Consider the following 16,956-nt stretch of genomic DNA (forward strand, 5'->3'; position numbering starts at 1 on the left):
TATACTGTTTTTTTTTATATCATCCCATAAGTCAACTGGTCTTTGATTTTTAGTGATGAATGAGTCAAATCTGTTCTTGAGATAGTCCCTAAATTCAAGCGGGATATATTCCTGGTGTTACTATGAGTCTTATGGCCTTGTGTTACTTTTATTGAACTTCAATATAAACTTGCATGTGAGCAAATCTGTTCTATGTTTAGCCTCTAACTGTGTTTTGTATGATGATGTTGTTCTTTTCCAAGGTGTCTTTCCAAAGATGTAGTCAAATTGATTCTTGTGTGTTCTATTCAGTGTGGTCCACAGGCATAGTTGTTGCACAGCTATAGTTGTTGTTTAAAAATACAATATTCAGGGAAGAAGTTATTGGTCTTGCAAATTTTTATTTTGTGATCTCAGCTTTGGTTCTGTTTCCAAGGCCATATTTTCCAACTACTGATACTTTATTATTGTTTGAACCTTCACATTCCAATCATGAATAATTAGCATTGTATCTGAATGGCATGTTTGAGGAACTTTAGAAAGAAAATATTGATAGAATTCTTCATTACTGCTTTCAGTGAGTGGTATGTCAATTTGAATAATAGTTGTATTAACTTGTCTTCCTTGTAGATGTATAGATATTTAGATATTATAGTATTACAGATAAAACTGTGCTTCTAGGAAGATCTTGAAATGTTCTTTTTGATGATGAATGTGATGTCATTTCTCTTGAAATTGTTATTCCAGGCACAGAAACCACATAGTATCCCATTCAAAATGGTCAATGCCAGAGCCCAAGATATCAATGTTGATGGGCTCCTTTTCATTTTTGATAACTTCCAACTTTTCTAAATTCATACATTCCATCTGCTGGTTTCTAGTGAGTAGAGTTTTTTTTCTCCTTTTGAGTTGTGCCCCATTAGCAAATGAATGTCCTACAAACGTTGCTTCATCAGAGTTGGCTCTACTTTGAGGTAGCAGCTCTTCCCCTGTCGTATTTTGAGTGCCTATTGGGCAGAAGAGCTCATCTTCTGGCATGGCTACAGAATGTTCTCCTGATAGTCATAAGATTTTCAGAAATGGACAGCCTATAATCTTTTCTCATTCCCTCTTAGTCAGGAAGCTGTGATGAAACCTGTTCACAATGGATGATCATGTTGGTATTTGAAATACCAGAGGAATAACTTCCAACAACATAGCATCACTCAACCCACAAGGGCAGTTTTACCCTGCCCCATGAGTCAAAATCAATGCAATGAAAATGAGTTTGGTTTGGTTTGAGGGATAAATGTGTTAAAAAATGACATGTCTTTTTAAAAGTTCCTGGTAAATATTCAGTCTATATAGCCCATTATTCTGATTCATGCTGTTCTTGTTGTTATCACTACTATTGATAGGGCGAGGAAATACAGGGCCTTGGTGTGCCCTTGGTAGGCTGGTCTCTATCCTAAAGGTGATAGGAAGTTATTGCATGGTTTTAGTTGAGGTTTTGACATATCACATTTTATTTTAAATGAACTCTAGCTGTAGTGTAGAGAGCTGACTGTATGAAAGGATACCGGGGAGGGTAAAGAGTGGTGATGGCAAGCCTGTTTTGGTCATTTTATAGAATTTGGAGAGATTATTCAACTATTTTACCAAATTCAGAAAGCCATGAAAATCTACCTTCTTCAATATTTAGAGATTTTAGCTAGGACAAGCATAGCCTAGGGTGATACAATATTTTTAAAAAGATGAGTCCATAAACCTTGCGTAAGCCTCATTTATACTGATCTAATCACAAGGGAGAAATATAGAAGCAAAAGTTAGGTTCTGATAAAAATCAACATCTTTAGTTACTGAACACACTTAAAAATATTGTTAGGAGATTCCTAATATAGTCTTTGTACACTTTTACAATTGCCTTTATATCTTTTGGCTTCATTTTAGAAAATAAATGAAATGATATTTTTTTTCTTTACAAAGCTCTATCCACTGCATTTTGTGGCCTTACATAAAAGCAAGATGGTGGGCTGGCAAGAGTTCGCAACCAATGTGTCAAGTACAGGCTGTGCCCAAAATTCATTAGGTAATGAGCACCATCAGGAGTCACAGAAAATGCTCTCTCTGGATTTATAGCAGATTTTGATAATGAGCATAAGACTGGATATAATTATTTTACTTAAATTTGGAAGATTTAACAAAATTTATCTAATGACTTCATTGTCAGTGGAAGATTTATCTATGATGCCAGAGGTGGAAAATATGAAAGGCAAGATTCATATCGGTTCATTTCCTGGTCACACTTTATAAAACTCAGCTTCGAAAGGGGAAAGGAAATTCTGGAGTAGAAATTCCTGTCTATAAACAAACAAACAAAACAAAACAAAAAGCCAAAGAAACCTGTAATACTTTCTGAATTTACTCTCATAAAGTATCCTCTAGGAAGAATTTCTTTATATTGCCCCATTCAACATTGTATTCCCTGCTGGACAAAGTTATATATACATTCTATCTTGTATTTAATAACCAACTCACTTATTGAGTATAAACAAATTAAAGTACCTATGCAAAAGATGAAATTTTTTAATTTAAATAGCACTTTCTAAACTAAAAAGAGATTGTACGGGTTTAGAAAACACTATTATAAAAATAGATCTTGTTTACATTAAATGAATCTTACCTTTCTCTTATCTATATACTTGTGTGTCTGTTTCAATGTAGGAAAATGCACAAAGCCATTAAACAACATTATTAAACATTACCTATTTGAGGTAACTTTTGTTTTATGACATGAACCAATTGATTTTGATGCATTTTTCATCAAAATAATACTTATTCAAATTTTCAGTGAGTTACTTCAATCTGAGAACCTCTCAGTAACTCAATAGTGCTTTATTGAGTAGACAAAAACATAGTTTCACTAATGTCATTCTTTCTTTAGCAGGTTAACTCCATGATAACAAGGATTTAGTGCGTCCTGTCTATTATAAATCATCAAATAGTAGGCAAAATGCCTTCCTAGTACACACTGAAAGCTTAATATATTATAGCTTAATGAATGACTCAATATATTTATTGAACTCTAATTAGTATAAAATATTTGGCTAGTCTGGTGAATTCAATTGTGTCTCCTGGGGGCAGGGGGGGGAAGCTATATTGACACACTTACTCTGGTATTGCAGAATGTGACATTACTTCGAATTCAGATCTTTGCAGGTGTAATCAAGTTAAAATGAGGCCATCGTGTCTTAGAGTGTTCCCTAATCCAATGACTGGTGCCCTTAGAAGAGGGATATGTTTAGCCAGGCATGGGGGGGGGGGGACGGTGCCATGTTAGAGTGGGGACAGAGATTACAGTGCTGTCCCTAAACACAGGAATGACAAGGATTTCTTACGCCTATGCAAAGCTAGAAATAGGCAAGAGAAGATCCTTTCCTAGAACTTTCAGGGAGAATGCACCCTTGCTGACAACTGCTTTTGACATTCTAGTTTCCAGAAGTATGAGAATTAATTTCTGTTGTTTTCAGCCAGTAAATTTCTGGTACTTTGTCACTGTAGTTGCAGGGAGCTAATATTTCGTACCCAAATATCAGCCTAGGCACTTAATTTTACCACAAAAACTTTATTTAAATGTGCTGAAAAGCTCAGCTCACACATGAGAATATACGGTAGTTAGTGTTATAAATGCAAAGAACTTCTGAGGTAAGCACTTTGGAGATTGAGAGTAGATGTTGGGATGAGCCAGAACCTCCCATGACTTGCCAGCCACATAGGCAGACTATCCGAGGAGCCGCCAAACTCACATCTCACCATCCATTGCATAAACTGCCTCCCTGATGGTGCCTTGTCAAAACAAGAGTGCTTCAACTCAAGAGCCAGCACTGTTTTTCAATAGTATGTCTTTGTGAAAAGTTGTCTTTTGGTTCCTCAATCTTCATATCTTAAAGTGGGATTAAAACGAGTACCCAATTTTGTGAGAATTAAACTATTTAATATACATAATGTGCCAACACAGCTCTTGGCAATAATATCCAGATGCCCACTGACACCAAGTCCAATTTGACTGGCAGCGACCCTGCAGGATGAAGTACAACTGCTCCATGGGCTGCTTTGACTGTAAATCGTCTCAGAAGGAGGCTGCTTCCTCTTTCTCCTGGGGAGTGGCTGTTGGGCTCAGTCCCCTGACCTTTGGGTTAGCAACCCAAAGCTTAACCCACTGTGCCACCAGATCCTTTCTGGCAATGATACCCACACAATGGATGCTATTTTTTCCTAACAAGCCTTGAGTTAATTTGAATATCTCCAGTGTTTGATCTCTCCAAGGAGTATCTTCAATTTGAAGACATTTCATCCGCCAAGAGTGTTTTTTCCATTAAGCTGGGGTCTACTTCTCTACGACTGGTCAGTTGTGCGTCATTCTGTGTTCAGTTTAGAATATACTTAGTGGTTTGTGTGTTTGTTTGTTTGCAAATGAGTGTCCTGTATTAAAAGTGAGTTCATCTCATTGACCCTGATTCGTCATGACCCCCGGTGGGTTCCCGGGCCTGTGACCACTACTCCATGAGGGCTCCAAGCAATACTATCTCCCCAGGGCTGTCTTCTTTCTTTCCAGCGGTGCTTTCACTGACTGAGCGCCTATTGTTGTTCGCTACCACTGCGTGGACCCCTGAATTATCACAGCCCCTTGTATAATGGAATGAAACACTGTCCAGCCCTGCGCTATCTCTAGGCTCTATCGCACACCAGACTGCCGTGGTCCTTAGCATTCTCACGGGCTGATTTTAGGAGGCAGGTCAACAGGTCTTTCTTCCTTGTGTGTCTCAGTTCGGCAGCTTCACTGGCACCTGTTCGGCATCGGAGCTACGCACTAGTCTCCAGTGGCTGCTCATGAGATGCACTGGCCAGGAACCAAAGCTGCACTTCCCACATGGAAGGCAAGAATTCTGGCACCTGATGAGGCCATTTCTCTCCTACTTTAGAAAACTAGGATGGTCTAAGGTACAGCTGATACGCAACATACTTAACAACTGCGCTCTGTGTGTGTGTGTGTGTGTGTGTGTGTGTGTGTTGGGAGTGTCTGAGAGAGTGTCCAATCAGAAAGGATGTTGGCCCCAGTGCTGAAGTAGGAACCTGGAACCACATTGCTCTTCCCGTAGTTAATCTTTAATTTTTTTGTTTGTGGAGACTTGGACAGTTATCCTAAATTGAGGGTGTCATTGAGGGGTGCTAGTGATAAGCAGTGCTTGAGGCAGTGGTTATTTACTAGAGTAAAGAAGTACTGTAGAATTTTAATGAGCAAGATGTCTTTAGCATTTTTAGCTGTAAAAAAGAAAATGCTGTTGTATTTAGAACTAATTGGGGATTCTGGTCAAGTCACTTGTGGAAGCTGGATGGCTAAGGCCATGGTCTACAATTAGTTGTTTAACCTTACAGGTTTAATGAGTTAATCGAGTTTCATGAGTTTGACCCGAGGAGAGGATCCTTGTGGACCCGTGCTAACCAATTTCATGAGCTTATGGTTCGGACCACAAACCTCCTTTGGAATGTTGAGTGAGAAATCAAGGGGAGATGTATATTTTGCAATCAATGGAGTTTCACCTCCTTTGAAAGCCCATGTGGGAGTTAATGTGAATCAGAAGTTTGCTTGGCAAGAACGCAATTGGATAATCCTAAAAGCTAGTACTATTGGGCGTGATGATCCAATGCAGCCAGCAAACGGGAGAGGATGGTACCTGTCATGAATCAGAATAGTTCTCTGGCCTGGAAGTTCTCATGTTCTGGTTCGAACATTTATACTACTTCTTTAGATAAACCTCTTCTGCCGCTCCAGCATTAAATACTCTCAAAGTAACAAGCACTTTCTCATTAGAGAATGTATCAAATGTAAAGTTTTATATTTATTACACACCTTACCGTTCTAGAATATAAGTTTATAAAGACAGTAACCTTGCTCTCTCCATAGACCTCATGTTTGGGATCTAGCATGTACTTCATAAATAATTACTGAATGTAATTTATTCTTTCTCCTCTTACACCCTGCAATTATATTGCTCAGGTGATTAAGTAGATGTCAAAATTCATTACGGAGCTAAGTGTTTCTGGTGGTCTTCTCTGATTAGGGGTCTTTTGGTTCCTAGGATCAGATGAAAGGATGTCCTAGACAGAACAGAATTATTTTATGGACCTATAACCCAGAGCACATATGTGCTTTCTGATTTTAAGTCTTAGAAACAATCTCTTGTGAGTTAAGTGTATTATCCTTATTTTGTAGATGAGGGAACTGGTGGCCAGAGAGAAAATAAGTGACTTCCAAGGAAATGTTAGACTCCAGAAGCTAGAGAAAGGATACTCACAGAGGTCTCTTTGATTCCAAAATTCCAAGATCTATTCTAAGAACTATGGGAAAGGACAGTGGCATGCTAGTTTTTTTACTTTGGTATTTTGAGTAGACCAAGGTCAAAGCACACAATGAAAAAATAATCCACGAGCATACCTGAAGCCTCAGATTTCATGCCGTTGGAATAGAATGACAGCTCTGAAACCACAAACCTGTAGGCATTATAGGATTTGGGGAAAATAAATCTTATTACTATATCAGTAAGAATTATTCAAGTCACCAGATGAAGTTCAGGGTGCCGATGCTTGCAGCACGGAACATCACCTTTCTCTTGCACGTTGAGGGGATTTATATATCTTGAATAGTGCAGATATAGAATTAAACAGGATAAACCATTCCATTTCCTTGTTTCTCCGGTTACAATGATACCTAAACTAGCCCGCTTCCTTTTTTATCATCTGACTTCCAGCACAGGGGTGGGTCCGTATGTCTGGCTCAAGGACAGTCTGAAAGCGGCGTGAGTGTCTGAGGCAGAGGCTGTCAGGGATGGCACTGCGAAGTGCGACCCAAGTCCACATGGGGGAGAGTTTCTTGGTTCTTTCGAAGTGTTTGTTAAGTTTGAGCCTTTGGCTTAGTGGAATGATTTCTAATAATGTTACAGTGTGGAGTGTTTTCTTTCTTTCTTATTTCAATGTGTCTGTAAAGTGTATGCATCCTCCCACCCCCAAACCAGGGCTTCAAACTGGTTCAAACAAGTTCAGACCTGTCAAAAAAATGTAGGCGAAGCAGGGTGGTAACTGGAATGAGAAAGCATTCTAGGTGGAAGCCCTAGAACGTGAGACTCTGGAGAGGCAAGTGAGCTTTTTGAGGTGCCCGATGAAGGAGGTTTGATTACTGGCAGGACTGTGGAAAGAGACCCACATTGAAGTTGTGTGGCTGACCCCTGTCTTTGATCCGGGCATCGTTTTTCTCAGACTTTGTGGGTCAAGAGACTCGGTTGCTGTGCAATGTGCGCCCTGCTCTTGTTTTCCAGCGGAAAGAGTGTTTCCAGCAGGGCACCAGGCTGCCATGTTGTCCACTCCTGTTATGAATCCAGTTCATCCACATTTAACAAATTGGATTCCATTCCAGTTTCACTTCCTTGTATTTAAGTGAACTGGGAAGAACCTGTTTTTTTTTTAATCCCTGCCTCAAACACCGTACAAGCACTTGATACCTAATATGGGAATAATTCAAAGGAGAAATGGGAGCGCATGAATACATACATATAAATTGATAGGAAAAAGGAGGAAAAAGAGAGGAAATGGACAAGCCAGAATTTAGGAGTGGTGGTGTGTTGTATGTCCCATCAGTCTGGAGTGTTGTGTTTTGGGGCACGCACTGTGCAGGTATAACTGTGAACGAATGCCCCACTGTGGTGAACATTCACCAGTCATCGGCAGAGGGCCAGCGCTGGAGTCAGGCGTAGTTTAATACCCAGGGGACCCAGAGGGAAAATGAACCACAAAGTTCTTGAAAATAAGGGAAAAACAGAAGACCAAACAAAATAACATTTGGGTTCATTTTACCTGGGCGATGGGGTTTACCATTATTCTCAAAGGTCTGGGGATCATGTCAGTTCCTATACAGATGGTTCAGGGATAGAAAGAAGTCTTGCTTGCCCTGAAGCTTACCACGGTTCAATTCCTGTGTGTAGTCACCACCACTGTCTGTCATGGGAGGCTTGTGTGTTGCTATCATGCTGATCGGTTGGTTGTCAGAGGTGTCTCCAGACAAGATTGACTGGGATGGGGGGGGGGAAGGCGTGGGTGATCTACTTCCAACAATCAGCTATTGAAAATCCATGGAGCCCAGCGGTCAGATGCCCAACATATCCTGGGGATGACATGGGACTGGGCGATGGTAAGTAAGAGCGAAGGAGTTTGGAAAGGATTAAGTAGGGAAGTGAGATTTCAGATTTCATCTTCCAATTTCAGAGAGAATTTCCAACTATATTATTATTGAGAACAGAAGTTGAAGAGAATAGTTTGAAAATCCAGCAGGAAGAATACTAGGAAGATATGTTTATTTGGGAAAGAGGTGGTGAATCTATTCTGGAATTTGAAAACATAATCTGGTCGTTTTAACACCAATGGTCATGGTCTTGCCAAGGTCGACAAGGCTGTCTTGTCAAGGTTGACAAGGCCGTCTCCTTAGGTTCTCACTGCTGTAGCTTTCACGAAGGCATCGGTTCTTTTTTGTAACTGGAAAAAGATTCTTCAGGGCCAAGCAGCTGTTATGCAAGCAAAAGTCTTAAACAGCAGTGGGTTTGGGCGGGCGGAGGTGAGCAAGGCCATTCTTTCTATTACGAACCGGCACAGGAGGGAAGAGGTTTACTCTAGGAGAAAGCACCGAAGTTCCACTCCATCGTGTGTGCTGTGAGAAGACTGGCCTATTACAGCAGCAACATCTCTTTTATGAGCTTCCGTCTCTTAAGCTGTTCTGCCACCAAGGTTAGAGGTTTGGGGCAGGTACAGGTTTTGCCAGGCCAGGATCTAGGTGGTGTGGAACAGGGAGCAGGGGACAGGGCGCCAAGTGCAGGCTGGCATGAGAGGTCTTTCTCTTCACTGTGCCCATCCACAACACTTTGCAACTTTTGTCCCCGCAAAGGAGACTTGTTTGGAAGACCAAATGGGCTTTCAGCTATCCCTCCATCATCCCTTGGCATCTTCACCTTGGCATCTTCCATGCCTTTTCCTCATCCTTCTGATAATAGGCATCTGGCAGCTCAACCCTCCCTGCCCAGGTGACATAGGGGTTATGGGCTCTGGATAACCTTTCCCCAGGTGTAGACTGGAAGCAGCTGCATTCACTTTACTCCCCCAAAGTCTCAGGGCACCAATGGGGGCATTTTCTCCTACCACCTTGAAGGGTCCCTAAGGGAGGGAACTGCACCTAAGCCTAGGAGTCTGGAGCCCCCTCCAGCGTCAGGTTGCACATCCCTCCTTTCCCCTGGGTGGGACAGGCAACCGAGCCCTGTCCCACAGAGAGGCAGTGAATTTAGAGGAGGGTAGGCAGGGGCTGAGGAAGAGAGGCAGCAGGGGAGCCCACAGGGCTGTGCTTCCGTGGGGAAAGGGGGCGAATTGAGAGGAACTTTATGGGGAGCATCCAAGGAGGGGGCGCCTGCGACAGCTAGCCAGGCTAGGAGGGGCATGCAAGGGGAGCCCAGGCGCCCAGGCCAGGCGTGGGAAGGCGGCTCCCAGGAGGGGGTTCCGAAAGGAGGGCGAGAGGCGCGAGCCGGGTGGGAAGAGGAGCTCCGGGCGCAGGAGCTGTGAGCGGGAGGGCGCTGGGCGCGCCTCGAGGGTGGCAGCCGCCCCCCGCGAGGCACGGAGGGGTTAGCCAGGGGAGACACACAAAGGCATGCGAAGAGGGGCCGAGCCAGGCGCGCGCACAAAGACGCCGGGGCGCACGGCCGCTCGGGCTGCACCCACCGCCGCCGCGCCGTGCCAGGCCCTGGCGGGAGCCGAGCCCGAGCCCGAGCCCGAGCCCGGGGTCCAGCGCGCGGCGGCGGAGGCGGCGGCGGCGCCGGGGCGGCCGCGCTCCGCTCTCCGGGTGACCGAGGCCGGGCCGCCGGCGCGGGCGCGGACGCGCGCGGGGGCGGCGGTGGCCGAGCCCAACTTGGCCGCGGCCTCGCCCTCGGGCCGGCCCGCCGGTGTCCCCTCCTTCCCGCGAGTCCATTTCTTCTCACGCTCCCCCCCCGCCCCGCGCGTCCAGCCTCGCTCTCCCCACCTTGTAAAACAAAGCCGGCGAAAATGCCCGCCCGTGCCGTTGGGAGCGTGCAGCCCGCCTCCGAATAAGAAGTGAGTACAATGGCGTGTTTGTAAAAAAAAAAAAAAAAAAAAAAAAAACAACCAAAAAAACCCAGCTGCAAGTCCGTCTTTTTTTCCACCCACCCCCCACCCCCAAGCATTTTTGAATGCTGCATGCCTCATGCTTCCCAGCGCCTCGCGGGAGGGACGCGGCTATAGAGCAGGAGGTGAGACCCCCGGCAGCCCCTCCCCCTGCTGCCTCCCCCCAGACCCGCGCTCGCAGCCCCCGACGGCCCCTGGAGGGGGGCAGACTCCGCTCGAACTGCGGGGCAAGATCTGCCTCCGTCGCTCGGCTAAGGGGTGCGGTGGAAAATCGGGGATGGGGAGCAGCACGATTTCCTGATCGTCGCCTGGCCGCTTCCTAGCTTCGCCGCTCGCCCTGGGTGGTTTATTTGGTTTGGGTTTTGGCATCTGCCTTGGGTGTGTGTTTGGAACACCTGGAGGGAGTTTCCCACCGAGGAGGAGGAAGGCTAGCCCTTGGGAGTAACGGACCCGCAGGACGCTTGGTGACCCCAGCACACTTGTTGCCCGGTTGTGTGGTGGGACAGGCAGTGGTGCTGAAAAAACGCGTTCTCCAGGATCCGGTCGCCAGGCGCGGCCGGGAGCAAAGGAGACTCGTACCTGGGTGAGGACCGGAGCCCAGGGGCCAGAGGAGCCTGCGGTGTGCTGGCGCTGGAAGAGGGTGGTGGGCAGTATTGGAGCCGAGTGTATTGGAAGGGACTGAACTCTAGCCTTGTGCCAAGGAGATTGTCTCACTGCACCTCCACCTCCGAAGAGGTGACTGGGCATGGAAACCGGGAGATTGCTCATATTAGCTCCAGAGGAAAGGCTCGGTTTGTCTGTTTTCTTTGTAATATTGCTATTTCACCAGACTTTGTGCCCGTTCTGCCTGCCAAATCAGCATTACATGTATTTCAGCTAATTAAAAAAATAGCGAGATCTTGAAAGAATTAAATTCTATCAGAAAATGTAAGATTTGTGTATATGCATCTATCTATCTATCTGTCTGTCTGTCTGTCTGTCTGTCTGTCTGTCTGTCTGTCTGTCTGTCTATCTGTCTGTCTGTCTATCTATCCTTCCCCCCAAAACATAAGATAATACTTTGGGATTTGGAATGAGGCACCAAGATACACAGTCTCGGGGTTTCCCAGCTCTGCAGACTAGAAACCACTGAAGGGAACAATCTGAAATATGAGAACCCAGAGAAATGGAGAGGGAGAAGAGACTATGTACCTTTCTCCAGAGAGAGAATGTGCAGCGTCTATGTGATTTTTCTGCTCATGTTATTCCAATATTGGCTCGATTTTAGATTCGAATGGAAAGTTTTTCACTTTGATTCATTCAGCAGGTTGGGTTTGGGGTGGCGGTGGGGGTGCCTGTAGATGAAAACGATCTTTAGATATCACTAGCATTCCTATAACAAAAAATGTAAAAAGAAATGTAAACCCTGGCATTAAAAATACATGCAGTGGCATCTTTGGAGTGCAGTTGCCTCATAAAGACTACATTTTAAAGCTGTGCCCGAGCTCAAGCTGGTGGCTTTTCTCCGAGAGATGAGTGGGTATCCGGAGGGAGCTGTGTGCACACCTGTTCGTCCTGGGTTGACTCACAGGAAAGGGTTGGCCTGAGCAGCGCTTCTGCGGAACCTCCACTGGCGCCATGGCACACAATCTCATCCGATCTCTGACCTCATCTCTTCCGAGTCAGAACCTTCCTTCGCTTTGCTGGTTGAGGAGCGAGCCCTCTGTCATGCGCTCTCATTTAGGAACTCAGTTATTCTCCGCCTCAAGCAGTTTTAAGATATGTGCAGTCCTGGTGTCACAGTAGTGAATGGCTCAGCTGCCAATTGACAGTCCGATCCCAGGAGCCTCTCTCTGTGCTCTCTGAGAGAAAGACGGGGCAGTTTGCTTCCATAAAGATTTAAGGTCTTGGCAATCTCGAGGGCAGTTCTGTGTATTTTATAGGGTTTATGTGAATTGGGACCAATTCAGCAGCCCCCAAATGGGCTTAGTTGTGAGGTTAGGCTAACCCAACCAAGCTCACTGCCATTGAGTTGATGCTGACTCATGATACTTGGGTGCAGTCCCGTGGGGGCTTACTTACATTACCTAATGGTGTCTTTCACACCACACTATCCTTTTAGAAAACATCTGTTGTATACTGCAGTGATTTTAAATATATCTATAGCAGCCTCTAAATTGATTATACTTGATTCAGCCGATGGTTTTTGACTGCCTGCTTTTATGGTCACCCTGTTAACCCTTTCGATTCAATATTGCCATTACAATCAAATGCTCTATATTTGATAGCTATTTTCTCCTTAGCAAGAGTGAGTTTAGCATCTCTTTTGTTTGATAGAAAATCCATTAATGATCTTTGTGGACAGCTGAGGTGAATAATAAATGGATATGGAGCCACCTCAGAGTACATGGGAATTTATAAAAGAACATATAAATTCACCTGTAATGGAGCAATTTGTTTTGCTGAGAGTATGTAGGGTCTAAGGTGTGAGCTAAGGGTTAACAGTGAATTTTCTTGGTAATTGTTCACTGTCAAAGGGCAAAGACCTGTCATTTTTGGATTATACTTGGGGTTGTGTCACAATAGGTAGTAATAACTTATTTTTAAAACACATCAGAGATTGCCTAATGAAATTAAGTGAAGGTTTAATCATGACAACACAGTGAAAGATAGGCAAAAATATATAATTGGGCCATTGAATGCTGTGCTTATCACCATGCTTTTCCAGAAAATGACCAGTGATGCACTTTATGCAACAATATTTGTGCCACCAATGCATGTACAATTCTCTGATGAATTTAAAAAAACATAGAAAACATATTAGTTGCTTGTGGTGTGAGCTGTAAAGTTCTTGAGAGAGACCATGATAAATCATAAGTATTCTTCATGAGGATTCAAATATCTAGTTTAGTACCATTAACTTTTAGGGGTTCAGTACGAATTTGTTGACTAGTTTTGTGGACAGGCTAAAAATGATCCTTTCATTTATTTATTTATTTTCAGGAATTAATCAGGAAACTTCATGTTTTTTGAAGTTCCTTGGTCTGCCTCCTGTTTTCTTCTTCCCCTCTGAAACCCCAATAGCAGCAGAGAGTGAAGGCCCATCCCCCTTTTCATTTATTCCATATATATGGGGCCCGGTAGAGATTCAGAAAGAGCTGGGTTAGGCTCTAGAGCTTCATTCAAGAGAACCACTGGCGCTAACACCCTCTTTTCTGACCTTCAACCAATGCCTCTCGAATTTCTTCCAACTTAACACTCCTTTTCTTTTGTTGTCAGTGGCGGCACCTGACTTGCTGGATCCTAAATCTGCCACTCAGAACTCCAAACCACGGCTCTCATTTTCCACGAAACCCACAGTGCTTGCTTCCCGAGTGGAGAGTGACACGGCCATTAATGTTATGAAATGGAAGACAGTGTCCACGATTTTCCTGGTGGTGGTCCTCTATCTCATCATCGGAGCCACCGTGTTCAAAGCATTGGAGCAGCCTCAGGAGATTTCACAGAGGACCGCCATTGTGATCCAGAAGCAAACTTTCATATCCGAACACTCTTGTGTCAACTCAACCGAGCTGGACGAGCTCATCCAGGTAATGGCACATGTGGTGTTTTAGTCCACTTCCTCTAGCGAGTATGATTAGGAGCAGGCAACAGGTAGCCAACGCAGTTCTCGTGCGCTGCTGGGAGGCTGATTCCACTTGTCCACACAGGTAGTTCCTCCATTCATTACTTTGTCTTTTTGCTGCTTTTCTTCCTCCGTCCTGACTTTTGCCATCTTTGGTTGTTGTTGTCATTCTTTCTTCTCTTTGCTGCTGCACTTCTCATCTTCTGCTTCGGCCTGCCTGTTTTAAAATAGCCAGTGGCATCTGTGGAAATGGTGTGACCTTGCTGGATGCTCTCCTGGGTAGAAGGCTTGTGGTCCACAGAGAAACATTGCTGTAGCAAATGGGAGGAGAACAAGAGACAGGAAAATGGTTTAATCTGGTAGCTGGCCAGCGTATGATGCAAAAGATAAGCTTGCCATGAGTACTCCTTATAATTAGCAAATTGTAGCTCACTTGCTTAATCTAGCAAAGCAGCGGTTCTTAACCTGTGGCTCGTGATCCCTTTGGGGGTTGTACCACCATATCACAGAGGTCCCCCGATTCATAACAGTAGCAAAATTACAGTTATGAAGTAGCAACAAAAATGATTTTATGGTTGGGGGTCACCACCACACGAGGAACCGTATGAAAGGGTTGCAGCAGTAGGAAGGTTGAGAACCATTGTAGCAAAGGAATAACTTGTAAATGCATTTTTTTGATGTCTTGCATAAAGAACTTATTTTTTTTGTTCCTCTAACCTCCTACTAAAAGCAAGTTACAACTACACAGAAATATAAGAGTTTTTAAATAAAAAGAATTCCATTTTCATTTACTCTATGATAGCAGAATAGGAAACCTGGAAAAAAAAACCACAAAACAAAAACACCACTGTTTCCAAAGCTGCTCATGAGATGATTTAAAGTTTCCTTTCGACTCCTGGGGAGGCTATATTTTCGCTGTATAGATTGCATGAAGACTACGTGTAGATAGAATGAAGCTACTACTTGGCAAACCAAGAGCTTTAGTCAAGGAGATTGCCCAGGATTTTCTTACAAGGAAAGATTTATTTGGACAGTTAATACAGTCACCCATGTTTTCCTATAGGACCTCTTTTCTTAACTAAGCCAAATTCAATTGAAGAAATACCTCTAAGTCATCTTGTGATCATGTTTATCCTCATTTTATATCATTTGAATGAGTTGGAATCCTAGGTTGAAGGAAGAACTTATTAGTTTGATCCAATGTCTTATACTGCTATCATAACTCTTTTATTTTCATTACCATTGAGCCCCAAAGTTCATGGTTTCCCTTTATAGTCTCCCTGTGTATAGAATGCACAGAAAGATTCACAACCAATAGTTAATATTGGAAGCTATGAATACTAGTGCTCTATTGATCCCATTTCATTCTTGCCTCATTCAGACATCTCTGCATCTTAACCACTTGACTTAAAACATTGAAAGCACTTTGAATACTTACTGACTTATTTTTCTATCACTTTTAGGTGATCTTGGTTTTTTTGGGGGGAGGGGTGGTTGACAGTGAAATAATCAACTTACATCATTCCAAAATACTTCACCCTTTGTTCATACAGAAGATCACCTTTACTCTTCCTTATGACCACATAATCCTAAGAAATACTAAATATTTCCAAAGAATTCCCACTCTCCTAGGGTCTTAGAAGAACTCTTGGACGTCTTCTTGGTGAAATCAGCATAAAAACAAAACAAAAAGCAAACAAACAAAAAAACACCCCTCTCTACTATTAAGTGTCTTCTGACTCATAGTGACCCTCCAGTGCACGATAGAACTACCCCTGTGTGTTTCTGAGTCTGTAAGTCTTTACAGGGGTAGAAAGCCTCTTCTTTCTCCTGCAGAGTGACTTGGTTTCAAACCGCTGACTAATGGTTAATAGGCTAATGATTAGCCCACTAAGCCACCAGGGCCCTCAAAAGTCACATAGCGTAGAGGGAATGGGCAAATTTTGGGATCAGATAGAAGGTGTTTCAACTTCCAGCAAGTTTCTAGTACTTACCAGTAGACTCATCCTGAGCAAGTAATTTACCTAAGACCTAGATGATCTCTCTGGAATGATGAAAGACTGCTCCCCAAGTGGGGCTATTAAGTGCTTGCCTACTAACTGAAAGGTTGAAGGTTTGAACATATCCAAAGGCACTTTGAAGAGTGGCCTTGGCGATGTGCTTCCAAAGATTATAGCCTTGAAAACACCATTAAAAACACAGTGATACTATGTCATACATGGGATAACCATGACTTGTAATCAACTAGACAGAAGCTGGCTTGGGTTTTTTTGGGGGAGGGTTGTTGTGGAGTAGAGAGATATTACATATAATGCATTGATATGCCAGAAAGTATTAGGCTTCCCCTCCCTCCCTTAGCTCTTTATTAGGGTGGGGTCTCCTAGGTAAGTAATAGTATTCTTATGATCTAGAATGAGGTAGGGGGTCTTGGGCAGGAAAAACAAACGGACGGACAAAAAGCCAAGAGCTTGGGCTATCAGGGTAATGTTGGAAAAAGCCCAGCGAGGATTATAGAGATGGTGTCCCTGTGCAGTCCACCAGAGTTATTCAGATCTCTGAAAATAACTTGGAGGTCATGGCAGGTGGGAGGAGACTGGAGGGGAATACTGGTCATTTTGTTACATTGCTTTTGGAATGCACATCACAGTACTCAAATGGGACCTAGTCCCTCCCCGCCACCCCATCTCTGCTCCTCGCTGGCCTGGTCCACAAGGAGAATCACTTTAGCTTTATTAATATTCACTGCTGATTGAGCATTTTTACTTCCTAAAGAATCTTTTTGTGCTTGTTCAGTATTTTTCAGTGCAGAGTTTGCCTTTTATTTACTGTCGTAGTTCTCATGCTCAGAACGCTACAGTATGACTAATGAGCTTTCTCTCCTTGATTTTTTAACTGATAAAAGACTTCAAGGATCAAGATCAGTATAAAAATAGATAGGAAGGAAAACGAGCCAGTTATCATTCATTAGAATTACATTTCATTCATATGAGTCCCATAAATCTCCTCATTTTTTCTCCACCTAGATTTCCCCATTTACTCTCTTATTAGGCAGTGATAATGCTATGTATTTAAGTTTCTTTGTCTGTCTGTCTTTCTTTAACAAATGGAGACTACTTAAAAATACTCTCCTTTCATCTTAATATATTTGTTAAATCTGCGATTCC

At 43.5% G+C, this 16,956-nt stretch overlaps 1 protein-coding gene across 1 annotated transcript in view; it reads left to right on the forward strand.

Moving 5' to 3' along the window:
* Window positions 1-10,267: 10,267 nt before the first annotated feature.
* KCNK2 (potassium two pore domain channel subfamily K member 2) overlaps window positions 10,268-16,956 on the forward strand; it is a 140,916-nt gene continuing 134,227 nt past the window's right edge. Inside the window, exons 1-2 of the mRNA XM_075540574.1 lie at window positions 10,268-10,313; window positions 13,447-13,757. Coding sequence (XP_075396689.1) covers window positions 10,268-10,313; window positions 13,447-13,757 — 357 coding nt within the window. The remainder of the gene's footprint in view (window positions 10,314-13,446; window positions 13,758-16,956) is intronic.

This window comes from Tenrec ecaudatus, chromosome 1 (genome assembly GCF_050624435.1).
Source record: "Tenrec ecaudatus isolate mTenEca1 chromosome 1, mTenEca1.hap1, whole genome shotgun sequence".
NCBI classification, from domain to species: domain Eukaryota; kingdom Metazoa; phylum Chordata; class Mammalia; order Afrosoricida; family Tenrecidae; genus Tenrec; species Tenrec ecaudatus.